We start from the raw sequence: 24,993 nt of genomic DNA, 5'->3' as shown, positions 1-24,993 counted from the left end.
ATAAAAACTGGGTTTTGGTTTTTGGTTTTGAAACTAAAAACATTCAAGAAAAGGAAATTTCAAGGGATATATGAAACTTTAATGGATTCGTCTTGTTCTCGAATCAAGTACCTATTCAATGTAGTTTAAATCATTATTTTCAACCAACATATCATGTATTCGAATTATGCATGCATAACTATCCAATTGATGTGAATTAACTAATCTCTACAAAGGCCGACAATCAATTAATTGGAACCAATCGAGCATCCTAATTCATAATTATGGTTGGAAAGACCGTACCTCAACTAACCTACATGCTCCTAGATGCAATTGGGTCCTTAGAGGCCATAAGAAACTAGAAACACATACATTAAGATTTAGGATTCAACTATGTTAATTAAGTGTTAGGATAACCATGTTCAAATAATCAATTTATTCTTTAAATCTGGATTAAACGTGTGATGCAAAGATTCAAGGATAGCCTATAAACTTAAGCATGCTCATCTAATTTGTGCTACATGGGTAAATTCAAAACATGGACAATTACAAGGATGCGTGCGAGCTTGAATTTAACTAGCTAAGACATGCGATCATGATAGCAGCATCAATCCAACACATAAAAGCAAGTATAAATTAAACAAGATTCAAGAAAAACATAATTCTAAATTAAAGCACAAAAATTGAATAGAAAACTCATCAAAATACAAGAATGTTCGATCCAAGAACTAAATGAAAGATTATCTCATTGATTCATAAACAAACTGATGGGGTACAATCCAAAACACGTCCATAATCCAAAAATACAATAAAAAATAACCTAAAGATACTAAAAATTAAAGGAAAAGGAAGAAGCATAAAGTTTTACTTCGGCCTCCATCAATTTGGCGTTCTAAATTCGACATATTTTGACATAGGGCTTATGAGGAGTATTTATAGGAAAAATCGCAATGTCGCAATGCTGGCATTGTGCAACTTCGGAGTGTTGCAACGCTGCACATTCTGCCTTAGAGCGTCAAGCTAGTGTTGCAACCTTGTGACAGTGGTTGTTTCATAATTTTCACTGCTTTGAAGCCTGACTGCTCAAACCACCTCCAAATTGCTTCAAATTAGCCCCGTTTGACTCTGATTTCTTGGTTCAACCTCCTCAGCATGATACATACAAAATAAGACAATAAACACATAAAATCCATTAATGAGCCTAAAGTAAGCTAAGAATAATGGCTCTTTTTTAGAGCTAACAGTAACATTAATCTGTAGGTAGATGTCCGACTCGTTCAACTATCTCATATGGTCTAATATACCTCGAACTTATCTTCCCTTTCCTTTCGCAGTGTATCACACCTTTCCATGGAGATAACTTAAGAAAAACTTAACTTAAGAAAAACTTGATCTCTAACTCCCTTCTCCTCTTATCTGCATAACTTTTCTGACGATCTCGTGCTACTTTTAAGTTTTCTCTAATTAGCTTAACATTCTCTAAAGTCATCTACACCAACTCTGGTCCTATCAACTTTCTTTCCCCAACTTCATTCCAACAGGCTGAAGTTCTGCACTGTCTCTCATACAAAGCCTGATATGGTGCCACTTCAATACATAATGGTACCTATTGTTGTATGCAAATTCCAGCAGAGGCAAATGTGTGCCCCAACTACCTTTAAAATACAACACACAAGCTCTTTTATATCTTCCAATATATGGATAGTCCTTTCTAACTGACCATCTGTCTGAGGATGAAATTTGTACTGAAATGCAACTTAGTCCCCAGAGCTACTTGCAAACTTGGCCAGAACTTCGAGGTAAATCTAGGATCTCTATCAAACACTATCATTACCAGTGCTCCAACTGGCGCACTGCCCTGTCTACGTATAGCTTGGCCAGCTTGTCGAGTGTAAATGTCACCTTGACTGGCAGAAATCTGACTATCTTCATGAGTTGTCTACTATCACCCAAATGTTGTCATAACAACAACAAGTTCTGGGCAATCCAAATAAGAAATCCAACGTCACGTGCTCCCATTTCCACTCAGGTACTGGAGGCGGGTTTAAGAGTCTTGCTGGTCTCTGGCGCTTGGGCTTAATCTGCTGACAAATCAAACACTTATTCTCATAGCCAGTTATGTCCCGCTTCATTCCTGGCCACCAGTAAGTCTTCTTCATGGTTCTATACATCTTAGTACTTCTAGGATGCATAGCATAAGTTGAACTATGCTCTTCTTCTAGGATTGTATTCTTCAGGGTTACACTATTAGGCATACACAACTTGTTTTCCTTTACTAGTGCTCCATCTGATCTCAATTGAAATTTTGCTATCTTTTTCAGGCTAATTTCTCTAGTTAACTTCCTGAGAACTGCATCTTTGGGTTGTTCCTTGATGATTTCATTCACCAACGTAGGCCTTACCTAAAAATGAGCAAATAAGATTCCTAAGCTGCCTACTGTTAGGGTAGCATTAGAATTCCTTAACTCCTACAACAATACTCCTTTTACTACATTTAATGCAGCCTTGGGATGATTAGATTTCCTACTTAAAGCATCTATTACTACATTGGCTTTTCCTAGATGGTACGCAATCGTACAATCATAGTCTTCGATCAGCTCAAGTCATCTCCTTTGTCTCGAGTTCAACTCCTATTTAAAGATATACTTTAGACTCTTATTATCTGTATAAATGTGACATTGTGAAAAGAAAAACCCTAGCTTCCACCAAAATTCCTCTCTACTCTCTCAAAAAATTCTCTCTACCTCTTTTTCTTCCTAGTGTTAGAGACCACACTTCTAACTCTTGGAATCCTAGAGAATAACATGGTTATTCTTATAGTGGTGTCCTTGATCGTTGAAGAGGTGTTCGTGAGACAAGCAAGAGAAAATTACGAGAAGACCGGGATTCAACAACGGTGAGGTCCTTCTATCCCTTTTCTTCTTCTTCTATAACATGTTGATTATGATGTTTATTGTAACGACCCGACCCCCTAGGACTTAAGTTAGGCCGTTACTAAAATAAATGCATGCATAGAATTTGAAATGACGCTCAGTTATGTTGAAATAAATGCTAAATAAACAAGAGAAGTTCAAAAGACATTTATTAAATGTAATTGTTAAAACAATATTAGGGTACCCGTAATTTGTAAAGACTATTAAAAGCATATATAAAATAAATAGTCCGTAATAATAAGTTTCAAACAGTAAAACTAAACATTAAGGGAAAAATAAGGACTCTAAATTTCATGATGCGGAAGCGTAAAAACTAGTCCTAGTGACACGATCACGAATTCTGCTACGCCATCACTGGTGCATCTCTACCCTTACCTGAAACATCAACATAAGAAAGAATGAGTATGAAATACTCAGTAAGTAACCCCACTACTGGGTCAGGCTAGGCGCCTATGTCCTCTAGATGCCTACCCGAAACACAATCTCTTACATACGCATGGTTATGCATACACCTCTTTCGTATACACATAACCCACTTAATGTGTACCTCTTTCATACACATAACCCACTGAAGGTGTACCTCTTTCGTACACCTAGTTAAGTATACACCTCTTTCGTATACACCTAACCTACTAAGTATGTACCTCTTTCGTACATCTAATTATGTATAACCTATTTCGTATACACATAATCCACCGAGTATGTAACTCTTTCGTACACCCCAGATCCTCTCTATAAATGTAGGGATGTGTACCTCTTTTGTACATATGGTTAGGCATACACCTCTTTCGTATACACATAACCCACTGAGTATGTACCTCTTTCGTACATCTAATTATGTATAACCTCTTTCGTATTCACATAATCCACTGAGTATGTACCTCTTTCGTACACTCCAGATCCTCTCTATAAATGTAGGGATGTGTACCTCTTTCATACACATGGTTAGGCATACACCTCTTTCGTATACACATAACCCACTGAGTATGTACCTCTTTCGTACACCCCAGTACCCTCTAGGTATGTATCACTTTCATACACACCAGCCCTAGTACATCTCTTTCATGTACTAGGTCCTTGGACGTGCATTACTTTCATGTAGTCACATAGTCTGGAAAGGAAAAAATGGCATCTAACTTCCTATTACATATAACATTCACCTAATCATGAATCCTCTAAAATCTCCTCATCAAGGTCATGTTAATTAACTTCAACATACGTAATTAATCTAGTGTTAAAATTAATCTAGTGTTAATGGATCTGCTCTAGTACATCACTTTCATGCACTAAACTATGTAAACAATCAAGTATTTGAGATTTCATAATATATAGTACGGTCTACACATTCTCATCATAAATCGCAAAACTATATGAATCAGCAAATGTCGAATCCTCATCTAACTTTAAGACATTCCAGTAGGAGTGCCACTTAACTTACATTTAAGAGTCATGCTCAATCATCCTTTTAATATAACTCATAAAATTCTAAATCATGCTCATACATTAAAATTCTTCAGACATATTATCACATGCTCCTATATCTTTTCTAAACAATCCATTAAATCTCAGAATAGTCAAAAGTATCCTTGCAACTAGTCTTAAAATCCTCAAAAAAATAAATCATAAATTTATCGCCCGATACAAAGGCAATTCCAGTAGTAAGATTACTTACCTTAGAGTTTGAGCTCAATCGAACAAATTTATCTCCTTCCTTGCTTAAAAAGAATCCTGAATCGAACCTCGAAGTGTTTGCTCAAGTCGAACTACAGTGGAGCTTCAGACACGAAATTGACTATAGATACACGCCGAAACGAAGGGTGTTAAGAACCCAATTAAACTCACCAATTGCTCACAATCCTTGCTTGACGGCGACTCGGAACGACCCAATCTCCAAACCAAACTTCGATCACACTGAATTGTCAACCAAAAATATCGAAACTTAATGCGCATCCAAGATATCCAAAACCCATCGTAAAAATCAATGAATAACTTACCACAAACTCTAACGTTCTGGCATTATCGACGACTGGGAACTTGGCAACTGCAAAACTCGAGGCTGGGCGTCGATGGGGGCTCGAGTTCGTTGCCGCCGGTCTGAGCAGTGGCTCGAGTTCGTTGCCGTCGATCTGAGCAGCAGCGACCCACGAGCGGACGGGCAACACCTCGACAATGACCACGAGGGACTGGGGAGAGACCTTGTGCGTGTGGCTCAGACTGTTGACGCGAGGAGGTAGGGGCGACGGCTGACCTGGGGGTGGGTCTTCGGCGGCAGGCGGCGGCGATTGGGGGTCGACGAACGACTGCTTCAGACTGCAAACACCGAGCGACCGAGGCGTTCCGCGAGCGACTATCGGAACTGATGTCTAGCTGGAGGTGCGGATGGCCGGCGACGGACTCAAGGGCGGCTGCTGGTTTCGACAGCTAGGGTTTTCACAAAAAAAAAGGGGCACACGGTGAGGAGGAAGAAGGAAAAGGAAGTTTTGTTTTTATATAAAAAAAGAAAATAATAATAATAATAATACTTAAAACTTAAAAAGGAAATAAATTAAACTTTATTTTATTACTTTCCTAATTCCACTTTATTTTATTAACTTCTTTTATTTCTTAGAAAGTGAGATTAATTCCTGTCATAAATTTCTAAATTGAATAATTTTGTAAGGTCAAAAATTAATTTCTCATATTTACACTTGAACTCCAAAATTCTAAAAATGCCCTCTACTAGCAAAATTACTGAAATTATATAAAAATGAAAATTCACGGTGTTACATTTATCATCTACTCTTCTTGTGTGGACTCCTGTATTCTTATTTCTATTAAATGGAAAAAAAAAAAACTAAATGCAAGATGATCTCACGCTTTCGTGGGAATTTGATTCTTTTCATTGAGGTCCTTGTATTTAGACATTTGAACCAAATTTTGTCCAAATAAGCCCAACTTTCTCGGATGATTCGGTTTCCTAAAATTTAACTCAATCAACCACATTAAATCACACCAACTAGTAATAATAACTCTAAATTTGAAGTCAATTAAAGCACTTTTCAAGTGTTTTTCAATGCAAAGTAAAGTTTATAATGAAAGGACAAACTTGGCATAAAAAATTAAAAATGTGTGTGAGAGAGATATATTCCCTAATTTCTTTTGTTTCAAATTATATGGTTGGGGTAAACCTAGACCAGTTCGGTTCCAACTCTAATAAAAATTTAACTCCCGGTTCGATTTTTACACCCTCAAACTCTATTATACTCGACCTATGAAGCACAAATACTTCATGTGAGGCAAAGAATCAGTATCAGACACGTATCGGATACCATACTTCCCATATACGTATCTGACACGCGATTTGACGTATCTATATTTTTAGATACTTTTCAGATACACATTTGACACGCGATTTGACGTATCTATTTATATGCGTACTTTTTTCTTTAAGAAAAAAGTCAAAGTAACTCATCTAACCTTTCCTAATCTAAAATTAGGCAACCTATTTAAAAAGCTCACTATTCGAGTCCAAAACTAAAAGAAAAATAAATAAATAATGGACCAAACCCTAGACTAAAATCATCTAAACTCAAAATTCACATTTGAGTCCCCATAAACTCCACCAAAATATAAACCATTTGGATATCTTTAACAATAAGTTCTTCGTTTATCTTCATACTTCTCTCTCTAATCTTCTTTTTCTTCTTCTTTACAATATGAATCACTTTTCTATTGTATTTTATTAACTATTATACTTCAACATCTTAGATGTTACTTTTTTGTATTGTATTTCAATGTTTGTATTCTATTTTGTGGTTATTAACTTTATGCTAAATTTATCTATATCCTAAATTTTTTTGAAGAAAAAAAATGTATCTTCAACGTATCAGTATCCTCGTTTTTTAGAAATATATATATTAAAAAAAATATATAAAAAATTATACATCTTTAGACGTATCCGTATTTTGATTTTTTAGAAATTGATGAATTACCGTATCCGATTGTATCCGTATTTTGATTTTTTAGAAATTGATGAATTACCGTATTCGATTGTATCCGTATCGTATAACCGTATATATGTTTGTGCTTCGTAATACTTGACTTTAATGATCAATTATTAAAAAATCCAATAAAAGATGTGAAATCCCTCGATCTCTCTTTTTCATCTTCTTCCTCGAGACCGCCACGCGTTCCACAACCGCTGCTGCCTTTTCCGTTCAGCACCGCCCCTCGCTCCGATCACGCCGTCGCCATCCCTGTTCAACGCTTACGTCACCTGCGCGCTGTGCACGAGAAGGCCCACGTAATTCTTGAGTCGTCTGCAACCCCAACTCCGCGCCGGTCACGGTCCAGCCTGAATCACATCACCGTGCTATTAACTGCCGCCGCCGCCTTTGGTTGAGGCCAATCGCACGCCGCCCCTCCTCCACTTGGGGTCAGTGTAATTTTTGAATCTTTCTGTTTCAATTGAAAGTCCTTCCGGATCAGTTCTAACCATTGAGAACCTTTCTGTTTAGTGCCAGGACTGATTCAAATTTGGTTAAATCATTTTAGAAGCAGTGTTGGTTAAGGATCTGTTTGGCTAATCCCTAAACGCTTCTGGGGTAATTTTACAATAAACTCTATGACCTCTAAATCACCTTAGGCAAAGGTTTACATCACTAAAGGCTTCTAATTTCTGTTTAATTTATATGGATTCTTTAGATTCGGGGTTATAAGTTGTTCTAAGACAAGCTAATTCATTGGACATTTTCATGTTGTATGAGTTATTGAGTGCCTGGATTATGTGCTTGGAATAATGAATAAACTGTTGAACATTCTGAATTGTGTGTTTAGAATGTCGAGTGAAGTAGTGAATGTTTTGACTATGTGGCATGGATGTTGAATGAACTGGATGTTTTTTCTAGGTGGCGTGAATATGGTTTGAATGACTTGATATACACATGTAGATGAGACCTTAGTCTGGATTGTTAGGATACATGGAAAATGTTTGATTATAGGAATTCATGCATAGTTATATTTGAAGCATGTTTATGAAAAGTGGCAAACATCTATCGATCATGTGGATATACTATGATTGAGGACCTATGTGAGCGGAGTTTGGCTTCACAGGCTGCGTGCCAGCTACCATCGGTTGAAGTTGAGTTCCACTTAACGCCCACCACCCACTGGAGAGTTTGTAACCTAATGTATATTATTTAGACTGAGGTGCCTTGTTGGATGAGACTTGGCTCCACTAACTGAGTGCCAACTACCATTAGATAGAGTAGAGATCCCTAGGATTCTTGCTTGCACCAGTGAGTTGGTATGGTTTAATGAGATGGTGTATCTGCTTTGACTAGTTGGAAAAATTTTGACTAAATTTTGGATCCTTCCTATTTATTCACTAGGTGCATCTCGTACTTGTGCATGCATGTCTAACCTTAGTGGGTTTCTTGCACACCTTGACCAATCTCACGGGACAATTGGCCTGATCATACACCATTTGAGTGCCAAGGAAACTCATATAACATCAAATCCTAGGTAGGTGGCCACCATGATTTGAACCCATTCCTCTAAGTCATTTATTATACTCATGATTCTTATTGACCACTAGACCAACCTATGAGGATTCATCAGTGGGGTTACATATTGAGTATTTTTAATACTCATTCCTTCGGAAGGTATGTTTTAAGGTAATGGAAAAAGCATAGGAGGCACACTATGGGTTGCTAAGTGTGCCAGGGAGATTGTGTCAGCATAATTTTCTATTTTTGTTGGAAATTTTGCATTCTTTTTGTTAGTTAGGCCTTTATCAGGATGTTGTTTGTTTCCAGTTTTTTGATAATCTTAAACCCTAATGTTATTTCATCTCTGTTTTATTTGGGATCCCAACAAAAGGGTACTCTATTTCGTGTTGAGATTGTTCTAAGGAATTTTCCTTGTTTCAGGGAACAAAGTTATTTTCTTTGCACTTTGGTTAGAGGATTTAGGAAGTTGGGTCATTGCATAATCTATCCTTAAAGAGCATTGGTGTTTAATATGGAAGCATTTTTATATGAATTATTCATCAATCAGTTGCTTTTAAATTTTCACAGGAACGGTGAGAAGACAGTAAAAATGAGCAAATATGGCCTGCAGCTTAGGGTTAAGCCATCACAGCAGAAGCAGCCTACAAGACCACCCCTTCCTGCTCCTCTTGGATTTCAAGATGATGATGATGATGATGTTGAGAGAGAGATATCCCGTCAAGCTTCCAAGAATAAGGCACTTAAGGATGTAAGTTAGCTTGTTTGCGACTAATTTTTCTTGTGTTGGTACCTTTTTCTTTACTAGTGGCAATTTGTTCAGCAAAGATAATGTCATTAACAAGAAATCTCAGGGTTGTATATTAGACTTATTTTATTTTTTCCCCTCGAAAAATCAAATTAGATTGAGGACCAACACAGGAAAGCACTAGAGGAGGATCCATCTGTTTTTGACTATGATGGAGTCTATGATCAAATGAAAGAAAAGGCTGTTCAACCTCGAGCATATGATCGTGAAGAGCGAAAGGTATGTTCATAATTTGATCCAGAAACTTGCTTGGTTCCTTTGTTACTATTTCAGATTTCTTCTAGAAACTTGCTTGGTTCCTTTGTTACCTTTTCAGATTTCTTCACAAATTTTGTACTTTCAAAAGGGTTCTAGGCTTTTGGCAGTTGCAGCTGTGAGCTCTATGATTTTGACCAATGGTTGGGTCTTGGTATTATAATTTTTTATGGCTGTGTTTGAGATTAGAAGTTGTTAAATGGTTCAATAATCAAATTCTTGGAAACATGCCTAGAAAAACAAGAAAAATACGACTAGATATATTATTGTACGAATTAGAAGTACTATGTTCCTTTTTGCAGTTCATCTGGAGTGCTAGACTTCAGTTTTTCTTTTTTTTTTTTTTAAATAGCAACAAACTTTTCATTGATATAATGAAAAGAGACTAATGCTCAAAGTACAATGAGTCAAATAGATGGATAGACATAGAAAACAAAGAGAACAGAGGGTCAGTAGGCGCATTGGACTATCTTAACTAGGTTGACACAACCTTAGCGCCCTCCTCATATCCCAATACAAAATACATCGAAAATCACACTTTACTTCTCATAGTGCATTACATCAAAAGGACTTAAATACACAATTAAGCTGAATATATGAAAGCATTCTAGTTAAGACATATATCTTGAATGAAGTAATCAACGAAGAACTTGGATTGTGAACACCATGAGGAAGCAAGAAGACTACTGAACCAAACCGACCCGACCAATCAATGGCTTTGTCCTGAAAGACTCACCGATTGTGTTAACCAAATTTCTGACAGTACTGGCTTAATTGCATTTGACCATAAGACTTGAGCCTTTGATGATAGTGAATGACGCACAGAAGTTGAGAGACATCATCTCGAAATGAAGGTCCAAACACCCAGAACACATTGAAGTATGAAAAGAGCTTCCACCAACATTTAGGAGAGAAGGGGCAAACAAAAAATAGATGTCGTAAATCTTCACCACTGGCTAAACAAAGTGGACAGATGATTGAGGATAAATAATGAATTTGGAGCTTATGTTGAAGAGTTGCCTAGCAGTTGAGTGATCCAAACAACATAACACATACCAAAATGTTAACTCGCATGGGGTTCTTGGATTTCTATAATGCTTTAAATAAGACTTTATCTGGGGGATGGTGCAATCAAATGCTTTGATAAAGACACAACAGAGAATTTCCCGGAGGAATCCAAGGACCAAATTCTAGAATCGGGGGAATGAGACAATCTTTTACCTTCCAAACTGCCCAACAGTAGCTGAAACTCTGAAATTTCCTCTTCTTTTAGTGGCCACCGAAATGATAAATTCTAAGAGGAAGTTGTCGGGTCCCAATGATCATTTATAGTTCCCTTTGGTGTTTAAGCAGTGTGGTAAAGAAGAGGGAAGGCCAAATTAAAACGTATTTCCAAACACCATGGGTCACTCCAAATGAATATATTCCTCCCATTTCCCAGTTTGAATCCCGCGAATGGTTCAAATTTACTCCAAATCTTGGATATACTAATCCATGGACTATGTAAGCTCAAGCCAAATTTTCCGGGAAGTTTGCCAATGGTGAGGATCAATACCATGAATACTTTTCACTATTTTGCACCAAAGAGTGTCAGGTTCTTTAAAAAATCTCCATCCCCATTTGAATAACAACGCTAAATTTCTGTTTTTCAGATTGCCAACACCTAGACCTCCATCTTGCAGCATTTTTTAGGCTATTTCCCGTCTTACTAGGTGCTTCATTTTGCTTCCTTGCTGACTTTCGCAAAAAAAGTTGCACATTATTTTTTCCAATTCTACTATAACCAAACTAGGCATTTGAAATATAGACATGCAGTAGGTTGGTAGATTCGCCAAGACTGCATTACAAAGAGTTAACCTGCCACCTCTAGATAGGTTATACCTCTTCCAATGGTTGAGCTTCAAATGTACTCGATCAATTATAGGCTGCCAAAAGGAGAACTTTTTTGGGTATCCACCTAAAGGCAGCCCCCAAATAAGTGAAAGGAAAATTTCCAGCCTTGCAATTAAATCGGGAAGCTGTGGGAACCAAAGTGTCCTCATCAATGTTGACCCCATATAAAGTGGATTTCTCCCAATTAACCTTTTGTTTGGAGCACCACTCAAAAAAACCAACTGTTTGTACAAGATTTTCCAACGTAACATCATCATACTTACAAAACAAAAGGGTGTTGTCTGCAAATTGCAAGATGGAGAGATGAACTTTTTCCTTCCCTACCAAGAACCCTTCAAATAACCCATTCTCATGTATTTGATGAATAAGATTGCTTAGAACTTCACCAATGATGAGAAATAAAAAAGGTGAGAGTGGATAACCTTGTCGAATTCCTCTTGATGCAAGAATACGTCCTCTAGGTCTTCCATTGTTATAGACTAAAAATTCTGGATTGTGAATGCATCCATTAATCCACTCAACCCATTTTAGATGATAACCCATGAAATTAAGGACACTTTCTAGGAAATTCCAATTTACTCTACAAAAGCTTTTTCCATATCTAGTTTGAGTATCTATCCGTTCCTTTTCTTTGCACGATAATTTTCCACTGCTTCATTAGCAATCAACACCGGATATTGGATTTGTCTTTCCCCAGTGAAGGTGCTTTGAGTGTTGGAAATTAATGATGGCATTTACCTTCTCCAACCTCTCGACATGGACTTCAGTAATTATTTTGTAGGAAGAGGTGGTGAGGCTCATTGGTCTAAAATCTTTGACATATAAAGAGTCCTCCTTTGGAATAAGGAAAATAAAATTCTCCTTGATACAAGCGTTTCACTTCCCATTTTGGTGAAATTCATGGAACATTTTCTGGAAAATGTCTTGGAAGCTAGACCAAAATTCCAAGAAATATCCCACTTTAAAGCCATCGGGTTCAGGAGCTTTATTAAAATAAAGAGTTTTATAGCTTGCTGTATTTCCTCTCTTCGAAATGTTGCTATTAAGGAGGAGTTTTGTAGGGCTGAAACTTGCCTCCGAATGATGCTTGTGGGGATGGATCTTGGATCTAGGTGCTGAGATTCTTTTGTATAAAGAGGAGAAATAATTCAATGTTTCCTCCTCAATTGCACGAAATGAGTGAATGGAGGTTCCATCACTAGAATACAATTCTGTTATCAAGCTCCTTCTCTTCTTTGCTGAAAGATATCTATGAAAAAAGTAGTAGTCTCATCCCCCAATTTTAACCAGTTCAGTTTACTTTTCTGGATGAAATTCCTTTCTTCCAGAGAATACAGATTCAGAGAACACAACTATCCTCCAAGAAATCCGGATTAATTGAGTGATTAACCAGAACATCGGCCAAACATTTGTTTTTTTGAGTTTGGGAAGGTGAGGAGGAAGTTATGGGGCTTTCTGGATTCAAGTCCTTATCGAATTCATGCTGAATATCTTGTGCTGGCTCTTCGTCATCATGTTGTAGAACCCTCTAGAATTAAATTTGAAGATGAAGGTTGAGTAGACCGAGAATGTTGTTGAGACTTTTCAGATTCCAGGCTATCGGGATGCAAAGCTTGATCCTCCACAACTTTAGAGTTGGCTCCTTGGCAACTGTTCGTTTGCTGTAAACTTTGGGATAAATGTGTCGGCACTTCTACAGTAACGTGCGTTTTATTATTGGTTAACCTGTTCTTTGAGAAAAGAGAATGTTTACCATTTAATTCTTTAGAAACCGGCTCTTGTGCTTTTTTGATGTATGAAATGATTTCCCCCGGTTCCAATGGCCCTTCATTTGAAATTTCCTCGTCAACGGCTGGAATTGAAATCATTTTTCCTATGAGAGAATCAACTTCGAAACCCTCATCAACCATTATTTCTCTGATCCGTGGAATATCCAGTGAATTTGAGAAGTCTGATGCCAAGAAATTTCATTTGTTAGGTAGATAATTCATCTGGAAGTTCAAATCTTCCTTGTGTTCAAAATGGATAAAATTTTTTCCCAAACTCGCATCCTCAATGGGTAATTAAGCTGGAATAAAACCACATAAAATTCCTTTCGACTTTAATTGCTGCAGAAGAACAGTCAAGTAAGTTCAAAGTTTGTGTTGATATTTCAAGAAGTCCTCCCAAGTAATGACCGATGGCTTCAAAAACCTATTTCTTCCAAAAAGTCAGTGGCAGATTCGTGATAGAAACCCAACCACCCTAACTATTGATGACTTTTGGAAGGGAATGCATCTCCTTTGACCATGGCTCCCCTTCAAGATGAAATTTACCAATTGCAAATTCAGAATCAATAAGCTTATTGCATTTAGTTAAGTATTTGTCATCAAAGTATGGATTGATTGCAACCACTGGCAGATTTAGTATAGGCCCAAACCCTTCCTCAACTTTATGCTCTTTATATGATATATATATATATATAATTGACATAGTATCAATACGATTAGCAAGCCCAGTGGTAAATCTAGCTTTCAGTTCCCTCCAGACCCAGGTTTAAGCCCCACTCTTTACATTTGTTTTTCAGATTTTCCTTCCTTAATAGCCCTTCGATTTTTGGAAAACAAAACAATAATTACACACTAATCTCCACCAAATACAGCTGGAAATTAAGAAGGAATTCATCTACATGACTATTCAACTTCATTTTTAATGTTTTTTTGTTTATTTTTATAAAGCTTCAACTTCAATAAATCTTTAGCTTTTTAATTTCTTCTTCAACTTCTTGTCGCCTTATTGCCTTCTTCAACTTCTTCTCCTAGTTTGTGACATAAGTTTTTTTTTTTCAAAAAAAAAATATTTTTCTTCTTTTTAAGTTTGTTATTTTATTTTTATGCATTTGGTTTTAATATTTCAAATCATTATTATTTTTTGTTTTAGTTTTCTTAAATTTCTTCTTCAACTTCTTCTTGGCTTCTTTTTCAACTTCTTCTCCCGGTTTGTGAGGTAAATTTTGTAATTTATTTTTCTTCTTCTTTTTAAGTTTGCTATTTTATTTATAATTATATGCATTTGGTTTTCATATTTCAAATGATTCTTATTTTTTGTTTTAGTTTCTTTATTTTATATTTATTTTTATTAATTTTTTGAAATAATTTATGGATCTTAAGTAAACATCTTAAGCGTTGCTTGTTGGGTTGTTTAAGTTATGATATTGTTGTTAAACATCTTAACCATTGCTTGTTGGGTTGTTTAAGTTATAATATTGTTGTTATGTTGTTAATTTCTTCTTGATTTATAGTCGTTACAATGTTATTGTAGATTTAATTTGGAATCTAAATGAAGAAATTCTGATGTACAATTGTGATTTATAAATTTTTAAAACTACTCACTTATAAATTATTTTTACTGAATTATAAAGCCCCCTCCAGTCAACAAAAATTCTGGATCCGCTACTAATTGCAATAGAGGCTGGAAAGAAATCTTCAAGAGTAGTCTTAATGTCAGCCCAAGAATAATACCCCATCAATCTTGTTATTACTAACATGGAATCAAAATCCAAATTCAGCATATCACTCTCTTTTTTGACCCAAAATGACGAGATTGGAGGGATGACTTTGTTGGAGTTCACAGTATCTGGTCATACCTGGATATTCTTGGCAGCTTCATGTTTGCTTTGGATATTACAGCATCAGCATACGATTTTGGAAGTTCCTGATCCGTGAACTCTTCCTTATTAATCTGAAGAATTTGAGGATGGGAACAGAATTTCAGACTCTCAGTTCAGACATTGAAACTCAAAATGTCTTCTGGAAAACTGATTAGAACTTTATTTATTTACAATGCTGGGGTCGTTGAGGCAACGGCTTGATTTATAATAAATAGACACAACATCTTTGAATCCTTCTAGATTTGAACTAGGTCATATGATTCAACTAGAATTAGGAATTGAAGAAACCAGTGAGCTTTCACCTAACTTTTTTCTCACTGTATCTAACAAAGAGAAAAAAGATCATCCTAGAACTTAATGAAACATAATAATGATATATTAAATGAAACTTAATATGTATATAATTACAATATCACCCTATTCTAATGTTGCCACTCTGGTGAAAACACTTATTGGCTCCCTGCCTTACTATTGCAGCCAAAATATATTCAGAATTTGATGAAAAAGGCACAAGAGAGAGAGAGGGAGCAGGAGATTATATATGAAAGAAAACTAGCCAAGGAGAGAAGCAAAGATGATCATCTGTATGCTGGTAAGGACAAATTTGTCACTAGTGCCTACAAAAAGAAACTTGCAGAACAAGCAAAATGGATGGAGGAAGAGCGTCTCCGACAACTTCGGGAGGAGAAAGAGGATGTATGTATAATTTTTTCACATTGTGTCTTTTTCTTTTCATTTTATAATTTTATAAATGCTTATTATTTGTGAAATTCCTTGCAGTATAGTGATAGAATGAGCAAAGTAAGTTTTAATATATTATTATTATTTTAATATATATATATATATATATATATATATATTATTAGTTTTTAATATATATTATTAGAAGTGTGAATTCTTTTATATATATATATATATGTATGTATGTATGTATTATGGGAAACCAACCTTTTATTGAGAAAAATTGAAAGGAAGTCCTGCTCCTGTTAAAGAAAGGCATCTTTGAAGTTTTATGGACGACTAAGATTCCAAAGAAAATCAAGTTTTTTTCTTTTTCTTGGCAAGTTTTTCTTGAGCGTGTGAACACGACGTATAGGCTTTTGAGAAAGATGCGTTCGGTAAGGGGCCGTTGGTGTTGTATCCTTTGTTGGAAGGCAGAGGAAGACTTGGATCACTTTCCTTGGGAGTGTCAGTATGCCAGATTTGTATGGAGTGACTTCTTTTAGGAGTTTGATTTTGCCTTGCTTGTTAGACAAATGTTCATTTTGATGATTGGGGAGTTCCTCTCCCATTTGCCTTTCAAAGAGAGGCTGTTTTCTTTGGCTTACTGGGGGTCACGTTAATGTGGGACCTTTGGGGGGAGGGGAGAACAAAATATTTTGTGGTGTTGAGAGAGACCCTAGTGAGGTTTCATGTTTCTCCTTGGGCTTCGGGATCGAAGATTTTTTGTAATTTTTCCCTAGCCAATATTTTACTTAGTTGGAAGCCCTTTCTCTAGGGTGTTTTTGTGGGCTTGGTTCTTTTTTTATGCCCTTGTATTCTTTCATTGTTTTTTTTCCTTAATGAAAGCCGTTGTTTCTATTAAAAAAAAAAAAAAGGATTGGGACTCCAATTTTGGAAAAAAGACCTAAAAAATAATTACAATAAGATTTCGGGACCAAATTTCAAAGGGATACATTGAACCTAACGAAGGTCCAAATATCCCAGTGGTCCCTCACAATTCTAAACTTTTATCTCCCATAAACTCCAAAAAGCAAACACACCGGCTTGCCACAAAAACCTCCCATTCTAATGAAAAGACGGAGGAAATTTTCGATGATCTCCCAGAGGTCTCTTTTATAGGTTTGAAATCCTTAGCCTTGCCTGCCCTCTCCTTTGGGATGAAGCAAACTATTTCAGTTATGGAATTATTAAGGTTACCTTTGGCAAAGAACCTTCCTTAATTTCTGCCCATGCAAAGTCCTCCTTAATTTCCTCCCAATTATCTTGAAAGATAGCTCTAAAGAAACAATCATGCCCTGGGGCTTTGTTTCTCTTACAGTCAGAAAGAACTTTCTTGATTTCATCTACGGTAAAAGGGGGAATTCAACTCAGCCTGCTCACTTGCAAAAATGGGGGCAATCAAGGCTATCCATGGATGGTTTATGGTTCACCTCTGGGGCATGAAAGATTCGAGAAGAAAGATAATATATCTTCTTTTGTTTCCTTATCCCCTTTAACCAACTCCCCCTATCCTTCTCTAAAGATCCTAGGAAGTTCTTGCTTCTTCTACCAGTCACCGTTCTATGGAAAAATGCAGAAATACAATCACTATCCTTGGCCCACCTTACTTTCACTTTTTGTCTCCAACTTATGGTCTCTCTCTTTACCAACTCCACAAACTCCACTTTTAACAAGAGACTGTAAGCTTCTTGTTCCCTGCACACAGAAAAACCAACCACCACCACACAAGAAAACAGAAAGAAAAGAGAATAGTGAAGAACACAAGATCCCTTGCTCTTTATTTATCAGGTAACTTCTTCTTTGGCCTCTCAAAAACATTCCATCGTCTCCCCTTACAAACCTTCCCCAAAATACAACAACACGCACCCCAAAATGCCTCTCTACTGCTGATCTAAAAGAAGAAATACAAACAAGGACCTCAGCACCTTAGAGAGAAGGTGCTGGGCACTTTTCTCTGTACGATCCCTACCCCTTATAACGATCTCGTGGTCCCCTTCTCCTTTTCCTCCCACATTCTTTTCCCTGTCATCTTTGGTTATTAGACTATTTCCCTTTTTACCCCTCCTTTTGTAAGTGTAGATAATTTGTGGCCTTACAATACCTCTCTTCTCGAAAAGAACCTTGTCCTCAAGGTTGAATCGTGGAAACTGTTGGTTCATGGCTCGAACATCTTCCCAAGTCGCTTCATTCTCCGACATTCCCTTCCATTTGACCAGCCACTCATTTGTTGCAAGATCGCCATTCCATCTCACTCCAAGAACAGTTTCTGGGGTTGTCTGCAGCTCAAACTCCTCAGTCAACATGGGAGGATGTCGTTGTATCTGATGGCCTTATCCTAGTTTCTTTTTAAGCTGGGATATATGGAACACGTTGTGTATTTCAGCTTCGGCCGGCAAGGCTAGTCTGTATGCCACTTCCCCTACTCGTTCAATTATTCTGTAAGGCCCATAGAACCTCGGTGCCAGCTTCTCACTTCTTCTCCTCGCCAATGATTTCTTTCTATAAGGCCTCAATTTCAAGTAAACTTCTCCAATTTCAAAATTCAGTTCTCTTCTATGATTATCGGCCTGCTTTTTCATTCGGTTTTGAGCTATAGTCAAGTTCTCCTTCAGGGTATTAAGAACCAAATCACGTTCGTGTAATTGTTGCTCCACTGCATTGTTAAAGGTCCTCCTATCTCCATACGTAATTAGAGGTGGTGGAGGTCTACTGTAGACGGCCTGATAGGGGGTTGTCTTGATCGAGACATGGAAGGTTGTATTGTACCACAATTCAGCCCACGCTATCCATTTGTTCCATTTCCTTGGCTGTTCGTTTCAAAAATAGCGTAAATAGGTCTCTAAACAACGGTTCACCCTCTCTGTTTGTCCGTCCGTTTGAGGATGGAATGATGTACTCCTTTTCAATTTAGTCCCATTAGTCGTAAACATCTCCTTCCAAAAGTTACTCAAGAAGATTTTATCTCTGTCGGTCAAAATGGACAACGGAACTCCATGGTGTCTCACTACTTCTTGGACAAATATATCAGCTACTTGCTTGGTCAAGAAGGGATGTTTGAGAGGTGTGAAATGTGCATACTTGCTCAAGCGGTCCACTACTACCATTATGACATCGAAACCCTCGGCCTTTGGTAACCCCTCCATAAAATCCATGCTCCAATCCTCCAAAATCAAGTATGGAATAGGAAGGGGCTAGAGCAAACCTGCTAGTGTTAGAGTCTCATACTTGTTTCTTTGGCATATTTCGCACCCTTCTACATATTTCTTCACATCAGGTTTCATCCCTTGCCAATATAGTTCTCCACCCATTCTTTTGTAGGTCCTCAGGAAACTGGAATGCCCTCCTAGTACTGAGTCATGGAATGTATGCAGTAGTGAGGGAATTAGACTAGACCTTCGGGAGAGCACCAATCTATCCTTGTAGGTCAATCTATTGTGTTGCCATTTATACTTTGGCTTCCCCTTGGGATTGTCCTTCAGTATGGTGATGATCTTCTGGAGTTCCTCATCTTCCTCCACTTCCTTCAATACCACTTCAATATCTATGATAGTTGGAGCTGATAAAACACTCAATTCCACTTGAGTCGGCACCCTTGACAAGGCATCTGCTGCTTTGTTTTGTAACCCTGCTTGGTATAAGATCTCAAAGTCGTATCCAAGCAGCTTGGTTAGCCACCGTTGGAATTGGGGTTGCACTTCTCATTGCTCTATCAAGAACTTTAACGCCTTTTGGTCTGAAATCACTGTGAATTTGCTTCCCAACAAGTAATGTCTCCATTTCTGTACTGCTAGGACAACTGCCATTAGCTCTTTCTCATAGATGGACTTGCCTTGGGCTCTAGTTGAAAGTTTTTGACTGAAATAGGCTATAGGCTTCGAATCTTGTGATAAGACAACCCCTAAACCCGTTCTTGATGCGTCTGTTTCTATCACAAAGCTTTTGGAGAAGTCCAGGAGAGCTAGGATCGGGGCTGTCACCATGGCTTGCTTCAAATTTTTAAAAGCTTGACTGGCTTCTTCATCCCATTTGAACGAGTTCTTCTGAAGCAGTTTGGTAAGTGGAGCTGCGATGTTCCCATACCCCTGAACAAATCGCCTATAGTACCCTGTAAGCCCCAAAAATCCCTTTAATTCAGAAACATTTTGTGGTTTTGGCCACTCCTTCATGACTTTGATCTTCCCATCATCAACTTCTACTCCTGCAGTTGATATCCAGTGGCCCAAGTATTGGACCCTAGTTTGGCAAAAAGTACATTTCTTTTGATTTGCAAACAACTTATGGTCTCTGAGTACATTGAACACCACTCCCAAGTGTCTCATGTGTTGAGATGTCAAGGCTGTACACCAATATATCGTCAAAGAAAACAAGTACAATTTTACGAAGGAACGATTGAAAAACCTGGTTCATTAAGGACTGGAAGGTGGCTGGTGCATTTGTGAGTCCAAACGGCATAACAAGGAATTCATAGTGATCTTCATAAGTCCTGAAGGCTGTCTTCTCGATGTCCTTCTCATTCATTCTGATCTGATGGTACCCGACCTCAAATCCAACTTGGAATAGATCATCGACCCATGTAGTCCATCTAACAGCTCCTCAATTACCGGTATAGGGAACTTGTCGGCCACCGTTGCTTGATTTAGTTTCCGATAATCAACATAGAATCTCCGTTCACCATTTTTCTTCTTCACTAACAGGACAGGACTGGAGTATGGGCTGTGGCTCGGGCGAATAATTCCGGCCTTGAGCATTTCTTCCACCAACTTCTCAATCTCTTCTTTTTGGTTGTGGCCGTACTTGTATGGCCTCACATTGATTGGCTTTTGGTCAGCACTCATCAAAATGCGATGGTCCACGGCTCTCTTAGGGGGAAGTGTTGTTAACTCTTCAAATATATCCATATTCTGCTCGAGCAGGGCTCGGATCATGACTGGAAGTTCCCCGGACTCTTCGACTTCTTCCTTTTCCTCATTCCTTTCTTCACTATCGCATTCACAGTTCTGAAATTCCACTAGGAATCCCTGGTCTTCCTCCTCCCAAGATCTTGTGAACACTTTGAATGAGACTTCTGCTTTGGTTAGAGACGGATCGCCCTTCAATATGACCTACGAATCCCCTGCCAAAAACGACATGGTCAGTGATGGCCAATGGACTCCCATAAAACCAGTTGTGCATAACTAGGGCATCCCTAACACCATGTCCATCTGCCCCAAATTGATTGCCAAGAAATCGGCCTTAACATTCAAGTTGGGTAGCTTCAGTTCAGCTGCCTTGCATACTCCCTCCCTTCTTATAGCCGCTCCATTTTCGATCACCACTGAGAAACTCTTCTTATTTATTCGTAATTCCAGCTCATCCACTAACCTTTGATGCACGAAATTGTGTGTTGCTCCACAGTCGATCAGCACCACAACTTCTTTCCCCCTCATCTTCCCTTTCAGCTTCATCGCACCTCGGGCGGATAGGCCATACATTGATCTCAAGGCTATTTCGGCGGTTTCCTCTGTTTCCAGCTCTTCTTCTTCCCGTAGTTTTTCCCCTTCTTCCTCTGCTCCGGTTGTCTCTTCTCTTTCATTGGTGATAAACAGCATCAACTCTCGATTTTCCTTCGTCTTGCATCGATGTCCTGGTCCATATTTCTCATTACACTGGAAGCAAAGTCCCTTGTCCAGCCGTTCTCCGAACTCACTATCGGAGAGGCGTTTCATGGGTGGCTCCTTCTTCATGAAGTTGTTTTTCACACGCAAAGTGATCCGTTTGGTCCCTTGCACATCCAAGGCTTTCCCCGCTCTTCATCGTAAGACTCTCCTTCACGTGGGCTTCTTTTTTGCCAGGCCCGACTACCCCCAGATCCGCTTAGGCCAACTTCAGGGCCACATTGCGATCGCTCACCAGCTGGGCTTCGTGCATACATTCCTCTAGCGTAATCGGCTTTCTACTAATGACTTTGGCCCTCAACGTTGGTTCCAGCCCATTTATGAAGGCATCTTTGAGAACTTCTTCGGATCGGGTAGAGGTGCCGAATAGGTAACAAACTTCTTCACGTAGTCTGAATATGAACTGTTTGCTTTATTCTCAGCAACCTCGTGCCTAAACTTCCTTCTCCGGTAGGTCTGTAGTATTTGAACATTCTTCTTTTCAGCTCCTCCCAAGTGTTGATGGGTCTTCGGTTGTGGCTCCATCGGAACCAGTCGACTTCCTCCGGCCCAAAACTAATAACCGCGACCTTCACCTTCTTCTGATCGAATAATTCATGGATTTCGAAGTAGTGCTCTGCCCTGTACACCCACGATCCCGGGTTCTCTCTAGTGAAAACAAGTATTTCTAACCTTTTGTATTTGCTCTTATTGGATCTCCCTCCTTCATTGTTGGGGGTTGAATCGGCTTCATCTACTTTTCCCTTCATTTTCATCCTTCGACCATCAGATGCGCCTGACTCTTTGGCTTTCCCAGCTGCATTACTCTCCCTCATCTCTTCTGTCAGCTTCTCTATATTTTTGCAAAGCCCCAACAGCATTTCCTTCATTTCGGAGACTTCTCTCTCATTCTTTTCCATCCTTTCTTTGATTTGTTTATGAGTCATCGCACGCGTACGCCCCAGGATGAAACGGCTCTGATACCACTTGTAAGCTTCTTGTTCTCTGCACATGGAAAAACCAACAACCACCAGATAAGAAAACAGAAAAAAAAGAGAATAGTGAAGAACACAAGATCCCTTGCTCTTTATTTATCAGTTTACTTCTTCTTTGGCCTCTCAAAAACATTCCATCGTCTCCCCTTACAAACCTTCCCCAAAATACACCAACACTCACCCCAAAATGCCTCTCTACTCCTGATCTAAAAGAAGAAATACAAACAAGGACCTCCCCTGCACCTTAGAGAGAGCTGGGCACTTCTCTCCTCACCAAAGCCTACTCAGCTTTCAGCTAATTCTTTTCCTGCCATCTCTGTACGATCCCTGCCCCTTATAACGATCTCGTGGTCCCTTTCTCCTTTTCCTCCCACATTCTTTTCTCTGTCATCTTTGGTTATTAGACCATTTCCCTTTTTACCCCTCCTTTTGTAAGTGTAGATAATTTGTGGCCTTACAGAGACACTCTTGAGAATCTCATCCAAGCGGCCCTCTTCTCCAAAATCATCGATAACAATAATCGTACCCACCACCTCTTACTTTTTTATCCTTATATCTTCAAAGGTTTCTCAATTTCAGGATTTTTAACACCTGTTAAGAGCCTTCAACTTTTCTATAAACTCGTACCCCTCCCAGTTACCAGGAGTCTCCACATTCCACCTTGAGGGGAAGGACGGTTGGTCCAAGTTCTCGAATCTGAAGGGGCAATACCCCAAATGGCCAAACCCCAATTTTGAAAATCGAGAAAAGAGATAAAAGGCCACAATGATCTGAAGTAATCCTAGCCTCCTAGGATCCAACACTGGTTTCACACTCACATAGACATCCATGAGTTCCCTGATTTTTGTAATTGTTCGCTAGGTCACATTTTGTTAGATTGAAGACCCTTTCTCCAGGGTGCTCCCTTATGTGGGCTTTGTTTATTTATTTATTGTTGTATGCCCGTGTTCTTTCATTTTTGTATGTTTTCTTTCTCTTTTTGTATGTCATCTTGGTCATGGTCTTTGTTTGGTACTGTATGTACCATCTGACCCCTAGGCTATGGCTTATACACACCGATCGGGAATAGTACCACAGTTGCATTGCATCCCGGCTGTGAATATCCTTGTCACTTCAACCATATTTTTTCTTGTACGCCTAAATAAGCACAATCCAACTGGTTGATTTGGACATCTTTCTCCAATTAGAAAGTAAAACCAGGTTATTTTACTGGTTTTGCAACCATGCATGATAAAAATTATTTTATTGCAAGTTTGTAGAAGCTAGTGGTATGCCTGAGGTTTTCTTCAAGTGTCCGACTATGTTTTATAAGAAATAAGGATTGGGCCATGAAACGAAAGGTGCATTCAGAAGTGGCTTTGGGTCCAAGTAACCAAAACATGACTCAACTTTTAGGAGTTGGGATTTTTGACCTATAAGACTCACTACCAGCCTCTATATGTTGAATTTCTGATGTCCCTGTCCCCATTTTTAGTCTGTTTTAGACTAAAGGAATTCTGAAAATTGAAGGACGTTTGTGAAGAATAGATGAATTGACTAAATTCTAATAGAAAATGTAGTTGTGTACCAGGAAAGGATGTTAAAAAAGAGGCCTATAACTATGTTGACTGACATTGTATAGGGGCTTATGTCGCTACCTCTGAACAAACCTTATTTACAGTTTCTCGTGGAACTGTAAATATTTTATTTATTTATTACTATTTGCTCGTGCTTGCTGCTGCTGTGTCGGTGTCGGTGTGTTTTTTTTTTTTGGGGATGTCTCCATTAGCTTCTATTTTTGTTATCTTTAGTTACTTTATGCTTCCATTGATGTGTGTTTTTCATCAACAGCCAATTAGCTGATTGTTCTTTCTGTACTCATTTGAAGGTTACTAAGAAGAGCGACATTACCGACTTTTACTTCAACCTTCAAAAGAATATTGCCTACGGTGCCAGGAATGCAATTGAGCCAAGGGAACCTCCAAATAAGCTTCTATCAGAGAAGCAAGAGAAGCAGACTGAAGTTCATATATCGGAGAAGCATGAAGAGGGTGCTAATGCCGATACCTTTAATGACCATCAGTCTTTGAAATATTCCAACTTACCTTCCCAGTCAGCTAAGACAAGAGAAGAACATCCTCGTCTTGAAGAACACCTTTCAGTTTCAAACAAAACAACACCATCTGATGTACGAGGTAATAGCCCCCGTACAATATGCAATAAAACTCCAGTTGAGGAACAACCCAAGCATGAGCAAGGTGAACAACAACCAAAGCGTGATCACCATAAAAGAAATGAAGATGCTGTTGCTGCTGCAAAAGAGCGCTTTTTGGCTCGGAAAAGAGCAAAGGAGGCATGAAATACTTGTTGAGCTAGATTAAACTAAGGACTAATATGTAAATGTCATTGTTGTATGGAGGACATTTGATAATTATGTTCTAATGGTCAAATTAGTCTTCGAGCTTTGGCTGTAACATCACATTTTTGTTTTACGGTTCATGTAAGACTACAGATGAAACCCGAAGAAGTAGCTGCTTGAACTTGCAGCGTCTTCGTCTGAAGCAAGTAAAGTTCTCCTTATATAGGGACAAATATCAAGTTATGATTTGTGAAGTGCATAGACGTGTATATAGGTAGACTCCTTTTTTTAGTCACGTTGT

At 38.4% G+C, this 24,993-nt stretch overlaps 1 protein-coding gene across 3 annotated transcripts; it reads left to right on the top strand.

Annotated features, from left to right (window-relative positions):
- Window positions 1–6,996: 6,996 nt before the first annotated feature.
- LOC120069528 (uncharacterized) lies at window positions 6,997–24,946 on the top strand. 3 transcript variants are annotated; one of them, XM_039021306.2, is made up of 6 exons: window positions 6,997–7,326; window positions 7,415–7,495; window positions 8,969–9,149; window positions 9,303–9,425; window positions 15,481–15,699; window positions 24,222–24,946. In XM_039021306.2, exons 3-6 carry the CDS (start codon window positions 8,991–8,993, stop codon window positions 24,690–24,692), a joined length of 972 nt encoding a protein of 323 aa, XP_038877234.1. In that variant the 5' UTR covers window positions 6,997–7,326; window positions 7,415–7,495; window positions 8,969–8,990; the 3' UTR covers window positions 24,693–24,946. The 3 variants fall into 3 exon arrangements, with proteins under 3 accessions (XP_038877234.1, XP_038877232.1, XP_038877235.1); XM_039021304.2 differs by having other exon boundaries at window positions 7,409–7,495; XM_039021307.2 differs by lacking the exon at window positions 7,415–7,495.
- The last annotated feature ends 47 nt before the right edge of the window (window positions 24,947–24,993 follow it).

The sequence above is a fragment of the Benincasa hispida genome, chromosome 8, assembly GCF_027475165.1.
Source record: "Benincasa hispida cultivar pf3 chromosome 8, pf3_genome.v1.1, whole genome shotgun sequence".
Lineage (NCBI taxonomy): Eukaryota > Viridiplantae > Streptophyta > Magnoliopsida > Cucurbitales > Cucurbitaceae > Benincasa > Benincasa hispida.
This window is presented reverse-complemented; position numbering and strand designations above follow the sequence as displayed.

Excerpts from the sequence above, each read along its gene's own strand:
- LOC120069528 (XM_039021307.2), top strand. The coding sequence starts at position 8,991 with ATGAGCAAATATGGCCTGCAGCTTAGGGTTAAGCCATCACAGCAGAAG. Across the intron at positions 9,150-9,302 it reads AGAATAAGGCACTTAAGGAT|ATTGAGGACCAACACAGGAA; the intron begins GTAAGTTAGCTT and ends AAATCAAATTAG. Across the intron at positions 9,426-15,480 it reads ATGATCGTGAAGAGCGAAAG|CCAAAATATATTCAGAATTT; the intron begins GTATGTTCATAA and ends TTACTATTGCAG.